Here is an 8,174-nt window from a genome sequence, read left to right on the forward strand (position 1 = left end):
CTATAGACCCTGTTTTTATTGATGAACTTAGATTGTTTTTACTACTGTTTGCTGATGACACTGTTTTAATGTCGTATTCTAAGGAAGGCCTTCAACGCGCCTTAAATAACTTAAATGCATACTGTAATAATTGGGGAATAAGTGTTAATATAGATAAAACTGTTGTAATGGTATTTAAAAAAGGTAATAGACCTGAAAACATTGAAATATTTTTTAATAACCATAAACTGAATATTGTAACAAATTTTACATATCTTGGAGTAACTTTGTCTTCTAATGGTTGTTATTATCAGGCTCAGAAATCCTTATCTCAACAGGCAATGAAAGCTTTATTTTCTCTTAACTCATTGTTTGATGTTGTTTCTTTCGATGTATCTGAGAAAGTTAAGTTTTTTGATTCGATGATAGCTTCAATTGTAAATTATGGATGTGAAGTTTGGGGCTTTCATAAAGCCCCGGATATTGAAAGGTTACATATGAAATTTCTTAAACAAACTTTACAAGTAAGACAACAAACAACTAATGCTACGATATATGGTGAATTTGGACGAGTTCCAATGAGTGTTATTCGAAAAGTTAGAATTGTAAAATACTGGTTTAAAGTCATAAAAAATACAGACTCAGTTATGTATAAATTATTTAATTTACGTGATGAAAATGGTAATTATACAAATAAGTGGTCTAAAGATGTAAAAAAGCTACTAGATGACTCAGGATTTTCATATTTATGGAATAATGTATCAGTGTCAAATACGCAAGTACAAAATGTTGTAAGGTGTTTATATGACCAGTACTTACAGCAGTGGTTTTTAGATCTTAGAAACCTACCTAAACTTGTAACATATTGTATGTTTAAAACCGATTTCCAAGTTGAAAAGTATTTGTCATGTGTTAAGAACGATAATTACAGAAATGCATTGTCTAGATTCAGATGTTCAGCTCACAATTTACTTATAGAAGAAGGAAGGCATAGAAATATAGACAGAAATCTTAGATTATGTACAAGGTGTAACATGAATACAATTGAGAATGAATATCACTTTTTGTTAGTGTGTCCATTTTATAGAGATTTACGAAATACCTGTCTACCAAACTATTATTGTCATTGGCCTAATTTGAATAAGTTTAAAACACTGTTAAGTAATTGCCAGAGTGGTATTGTTAATAAGTTAGCGAAATATATTTATCAAGCATTTGCTTTAAGAGGTTAAAGTGCAATTGTGTACTTGTATTACAATTTATACCTATCACCTGTATGTTTGTATGTCTATACATGTATATTCATGCTTTTCTCATATTCTTTTTAATTGTTTAACACCACCATACAGTACTGGCGATGAACATTCTATATGTTTTGCCAAATAAACTATTGAATTGAATATTGAATATTGAATATTGAAATATTGTAGATGTTTTTTTTTTTCGAAAACAATACCAAACTTGTAGATATTGTCGATCTTTTCACAATATTTTCTACGACGTTTCAGACCATCCGCAGAATCGGTTTTCATCCGCCATCGGCCGTATTCGAATTAAATTTTGAAGTACTTTATAATAAAATCAAGAAATAACATATGATTGATGCATAAGTTCATGTTGAAGGAGGTTTAAGTCTGCCTTACTTGCTTTTTACACGACGATTTTTACACGCCGATTGAAAATTTTCAAGATGGCGGCGGTAATACAAAAGTGCGTCACGTGTTTAAATGGGACGACCTGCTATTTTTAGATAAAATTGCGACGGTCTTAATTATAATCGTTTTGATTTTTTGTATCATTTTGAAGCTAAAACACTGAATTAGTTAAATCTGTTCATGACTATACTGACAGAATCGTGAAATAAAACGCTAGGATCAGCGGGGTTTGTTAGGTAGGATCGGGTTACCCGAAACAAACATTGGTTGGCCTTATTACGTACGATGATCCACGCTTTAAACAAATGAATACGTTGTGTATATGCCAATCACTTAATAAGAATTTAAAGCCGAATATTCGAATATTGATTTCAGTATTCGTTCCCATCCCTACAGTTTTAAAACATCTTCTCATGAACCGCTCAATGGATTTTTTAAGTTAGTCTGTAGCATTATTATATAAGGTCATCTCCTAATTTTGTTCAAATTAAGGCGGTTGGCCCCTTTTAGGGGCCACTAGAGCTGAAAAAAGAAATGCTTTCAAATGACTTCTTCTCATCATCATTGTAAGGTCTCTTTCCCAAGTTTGTACAAATTGGGGCACTTAACCTCTTTTGATGACCGTTAGAGATGAAAATAGAATAAAGTTTTAATGACTTCTTTTCATGAAAACCTTAATGGATCTTCATCAAACTTGTAGCATCATTGTATTAGTTCTGCTTGGACACTCTGAGGGAACACCAGAACTAAAAAATGTTTATTAAACAACTTCGCGTCATGAACTTTATTCTAATGGTTATGTATTTTTCGGGTACCACAACAAAATATAGAAAGAAAAACAACTTTAAATAAATTTTTAATGCACTTCTTAAAAGAGTTTTACCAAACCTGGTTAGAAGCAAGGTCAGAGGGTGAAAGTCCTCTTCAGGTAAGCAACATAGGTCCATTTGGGCCTCCAGTTTGGCCTTTTGTGTTAAAGCTGTATATGCTGGTAAATGCGAGTGTATATCAAAATCCCCTTGATCAAAATCCCCTCCGCTGAAAAATGACAGGGTGTTACAAAATCCCCTTCACACTTTTGAAGGGGGTATCATAATCCCCTCTGTGATTTTTACAGGGCTATCATAATCCCCTTCTTAAAAATGTTAGGGCTATCATAATCCCCTCCATGAAAATTACAGGGCTATCAAAATCCCCCTGATTGAAATCCCCTCTTTGGGGAATTGTGTGGTTTCTATTTTCATAAAGTTATAATAACCAGCATTATAGATATATAGATATATGAAAGATAAGCAGTACAATACAACTATGACAACAAATCAGTTTCTATTCATTTTAATTCACTAAAAAATAAATAAAATACAACAAGTATAACAGTTATTTCATGTCATTGTTATCTCATTTATAACATTAGCACAAGAGTTCTTAGTTAAACTAAATCACATTTCAATTAGTCACTAAAATGTTCATAAAATACAACAAGTATAACAGTTATTTCATGTCATTATTATCTCATTTATAACATTAGCACAAGAGTTCTTAAGTAAACTAAAGCACATTTTCCTGTGTCTGCTTTACTATAAACTGTTATATAACACTTAGTTAATTCTAATAAATTGTCCCATAGCATTAAGAAATTCCTGAATATTCTTTTGGCCATTGGCATACTGTTGACAAAGAGTCTTCAGTCTCTGCTGGTGTGCTTTTGTTGATTTCTTCACTCTTTTCTTGGGCGGTTCTCCACGCTCACACCTCAAGATGTCGGCTTCAACCATTGTTGCATCCTTATTCAAACAGCTTACTACTGTCCAGAGTGATGGATTTGAATGACCTACAAGATGTTTGAAACTATGGTTCCACGACTCGCACTGGTTGTTTGTTCTGTCTCTGTCCTGAAGCGTAGCTTCATGTACATTCCATACTGTTGGGCAGAATCTTGGAGACGTCTTGCGTAGTCTTAAGTTTCCATTTGGTGCCACCACAGATCTGAAGTTACCATTAACATAATTAGCATCAAAGTAATCGACAAGACAGGTCATGTTCTCAGGTGCTTCCTCGCGTAGAACTTCCATACCATTGGCAACGTCAGCAGTCGGTAAGAACGCCAGACTGTCCAACTTCCCACAGACTGTTTTGACTCCCTCGTCAGAGTTGTAGGCTGCCTGAAGACCTTCTGCCTGGACACGCCGCCATGTAGCCTGAGTCAGGTGATAAAAGCATCCCTGAAAGTAGAAAATTACACAATGCATTAATGATAGATGAAGTAGTGTTTTCTATAAAGGTCAATTATTAGATGTAACCAATTCTGATGGCCAGTGCAAAAATAATCTATTCAATATTGATGAATGGTATGCTTAGAAAAGCACTACTTTTGATATTGCACATGAACTGTTCCAGTAAGAGCCATGAATGAGGTAATAAAATACAATAAAACATTCTTGTATATTCAGCAATAATCAGACCTTGACAAATGTTAAAGAAAATAATTATCAGAAATATGATTTATTAAGGATTTATTGTATTTAATGTTCATAATGGAAAATGTGACAGCCACATTTTAAACAAAGGCATTATTAGCCTTTAACGAAAACATTACATGTGTCTTATATATTTTAATAAAATATTTCATCTTTAATTGTTATACACACCTGTATATGGACATCATGCGAAAGGACTGCCCGGACAGCGTTGTGTATCGCCACTTCATAATCTGTGACAATACGCACTGGGTTTGGACGGATGTCTCGCTGAAGACAGGCATCTAGAATACCTGTCAGCATCTCCTCATACACCACTTGTTGTTTGGACGGCAGAAGTGCGTAGACTGCTGAGGCACAGGTCTCTGCAAGCGGAACTCGGATCACGAACAGCTGCTGGAACTGTGTAGGCGCTGTAGAGTGTGTTCCGTCCATAAACCAGGTGTCTGCATTCTCGAGTAAGCCCAAACCATCGTCTGTTGCGAAGAGAATAACACGTTGTTGGGATTCATTATCATAGATGACATTACCAGCATATTCATCAGGAAACGGGACTGGGATTTCTGCTATTGTGGATGGGTCCTTTGGTGATGTTCCCTTTTTTGCGCGTCGTGCTGTCTGCTTGAGAGCGTTCTTCGAACCAGCAGCTACAATTACCTTAAAATAAACAAATAAAAAAGCATTGGTAACAAAGACCATCAAAAAGGAAATAAACTTGTAATAATTAATGCATAGATTAAATACATATCATTAATTATTCATGTTGATTTTGGATAATATTTTTATTTAAATGAATTTAAAACGATCATTACAATCATTGTCCTAAAACTGCTATTAATTCAGAAATTTCATAATATTTCAGAGCACCTTAAATTAAACGTAAAGTAAGTTGGAAAAAAAAAACACCCTAATAGATAAAAATCTTGAACTTCATTTTTCACTTTGATTCGAACATTTGTGCAACAGGCATTATGCAAACTAAAATACTAGCAGGCTTTTGAACAAAAAAATGTACAGACTTGACATTTATATAACAGTATACTCACTTCTTTGGACTGTAAAGAGAGCTTGTCTGTAACAATCTGACCAGAGTTACCACGATTAGCTTCTGCACTGGACTTGATTTCGGCTCTAACTCTGAGTGCCTGGTTGGCAAAGAAATCTGGCTCATGACTATGCCCCACTGATGATTTGATGTCTGTAACCTAAAATATATGGAATATCTATAGTTACTTTTACCATTTAAATTGCACTTCAAAAACAGACTTTTTTGCTGATCAGTGCTACATCAAATTTTACATTGTGGAAGAATTTTGATTTGAACATGATACAGGAAAAGTAGCAATGCATTTATGCTGTTTGTCCTCTTGGTAAAATATAGTCCCGTAAGCTGACAAGAAATGTAACAAAGTAACATAAGTTACAAATGCATAATATCAGTGTGTCTTAAAAAGGTCTTCAGTTTTGTGAAATATGTCAGAGAAACTAAAATTTATGTAGTGTATTTACCAGCTGCACATTATTTCCTTTCCAGTTAGGGTATCGGTGAAAATATTGTCAAATATAAACCAGACTGTTACATGTGTTTTCAACTTGTGATAATAAAGAGAAGTTTTAAAAATATACATACATATAAACATCAAAATTCACTCACCAATAAATCAGTGACAAGTGCACCCTTGCAAGACTTAGCTATTCTTTGAGAGCATTCCCATCTTATTGTGGATTTTGACTGACTCTTCTTTGTGTATGCAAAGCCAGCATTAAGGAGTTTACGAGAACCTTTATTTCTTTGAATGACTTCCATTATGAAAGAACATACAATGATGTGATGTCCTTCTTGCATTTTCTTATATTTTATACCCAAAATTATACAAATTAGATTTTTGAGTAAAAAAAAAAAACTGTTAAAATAGAATGGTGGGAGTAACAAATAAGATAAAACAAATCAAAGAATATATTTACTATTACAGTAATTATCAGAGTAGATCTGAAGCAATTTTCCTAATTAAATAATGAACAGCATTAATTGAAATACAAATACCAATTAAACGCTGTTATTAACTGGCAAACTGTGAAAGTAAAGATTGTAAATTGTTATACATGATAAAGAAACATGCCTTATAAATAACTTGATAACACACAAAAAATTAAAAAGAATATTAACACTTTCAATAAATAGTTAACACCCTAGTACAACATCAAAGTCAATTAATCTCTGTTCTTTTACTCATTGTTCTTACAAAAGGGTAGTTAAATAATTGTGTCTGAAAAAATGTCAAACTGTTACAAATATTGGTTAAGATCAAACAGAAGTTTTTCAATAAATAGTTAACACCCTAGTACAACATCAAAGTCAATTAATCTCTGTTCTTTTACTCAAAAATTGGTTAACATCAAACAGAAGTATCATAGCCCAATTCAATTATCTCTGTCTAGAAACTGAGACATTATCCCTATTTTAATTTGAAAGAGGGGATTTTGATAGCCCTGTAATTTTCATGTAGGGGATTATGATAGCCCTAACATTTTTATGAAGGGGATTATGATAGCCCTGTAAAAATCACAGAGGGGATTGTGATACCCCCTTCAAAAGAGTGAAGGGAATTTTGTAACACCCTGTCATTTTTCAGTGGAGGGGATTTTGATCAAGGGGATTTTGATTGTCTCCCGGTAAATGCAGGTAGACATCAAATTAGAACAATGTACAAAACTTGAACATAGGTCAATAAAATAAATTGTTCATATCATTTAATGGGGTATCTTAGACAGGGGCTGCATCCATCAGTCTTTCAAACTGTTTTCATAAGTGTGCCATTCTTCCAGGGATTTTGATATTACCTAGCACAAAGGTTCCCAGATCCGAGACAACATTTCATACACAAGCTCAAAGGGAAATGCCAGACTTGGAGTTCAAAGGGTTTGTGGTATCTTTTTCTTTAACTCTAAAGTCAAGGTCACTCCCGGAAGTCAAATGTTTACAAGTTTCATGTCCTCTCCACAGAGTGAAGGTCTAGGCCCAAAAGCTCCCAAGTTTTAAAATATCATAATGATGTATGTAAAATATCCTTAGGCAGGACATCTATAGCTACGTTACACATTTTTGGTCATTACCGTTAGGAATAGTTCCTCAGAAAAGTTCTCTATGGGAGAAACATTACAGTGCTATGGAAATTATGCACCAAAGAAATTTATTTAAATATTTAATATTTTTAGCTCACCTGAACTTTGTTCAAGGTGAGGTTTTAGTAAAGGTTGGTGGTGCGGCGTCAAGCGTCCATCGTTCATCGTCCGTCGTCCTTTGTCCTGCGTCAACATCAATTTTACTTAAACATCTTCTCCTCTGAAACTGCTGGTCAGAATTACACCAGACTTGGTAAATATCATCCTGGCATAAACGTCTGCAAAGTTTGTTCAAATGCTTTACCTTGACCCATTTTATGTGCTGCTAGAGCTAAAAATAGAAGAAAAAAACTATGGACAAATTCTTCTCATGAACCACTTGATTTATCTTCATCAAACTTGGTCTGTAGTATCATTATAAGGTCCTCTCTATTTTATTTTCAAATGTGGACAGTCGGTTTCTTTTAGGGACTGCTTGAGCTAAAATTAGAAATACCTTTAAACCACTTCTGCCCATGAACCGATAGATGTAACATCATCAGATTTGGTCTGTAGTTTCATTATAATGTCCTCTCTCAGATTTATTCAGATGGGAGCAGTCTGCCCTTGTAGGGGCCACTAGAGCTAAAAATACCATTTAACAACATCTTCTCATGAACTTCATAATGGGTCTTCATCAGAATCGGTATGTAGTATCATTTTAAGTTCTGTGGGCGCTTTCCCCTTCTGTGGGCTTCTAAATCTAAAACTAGAAATGCTTTTAAATCTTTAAATGACTTCTCCTCATAAACCGCTTGATAGATCTTCATCAGACTTGATTTGTAGCATCATTACGAGGTCCTTTACCAACTTTCTTCAATTGGGGAGATTTGGCTTCTTTTGGGGTTGCTAGAGTTAAGAATGGAAATACCCTTATATAACTTCTTCTCATGAGCTGCTT

The 8,174-nt window shown here is 34.1% G+C and overlaps 1 protein-coding gene across 1 annotated transcript; it reads right to left on the minus strand.

Moving 5' to 3' along the window:
- Positions 1 to 3,005: 3,005 nt before the first annotated feature.
- LOC123566129 (uncharacterized) lies at positions 3,006 to 6,670 on the minus strand. Its single transcript, XM_053521486.1, has 4 exons — positions 5,766 to 6,670; positions 5,158 to 5,316; positions 4,283 to 4,768; positions 3,006 to 3,856 (listed from the first exon to the last, which is right to left on the minus strand). Exons 1-4 carry the CDS (start codon positions 5,955 to 5,957, stop codon positions 3,233 to 3,235), a joined length of 1,461 nt encoding a protein of 486 aa, XP_053377461.1. The 5' UTR covers positions 5,958 to 6,670; the 3' UTR covers positions 3,006 to 3,232.
- Positions 6,671 to 8,174: the final 1,504 nt, after the last annotated feature.

The sequence above is a fragment of the Mercenaria mercenaria genome, chromosome 13 (genome assembly GCF_021730395.1).
Source record: "Mercenaria mercenaria strain notata chromosome 13, MADL_Memer_1, whole genome shotgun sequence".
In the NCBI taxonomy this organism is placed as follows: domain Eukaryota; kingdom Metazoa; phylum Mollusca; class Bivalvia; order Venerida; family Veneridae; genus Mercenaria; species Mercenaria mercenaria.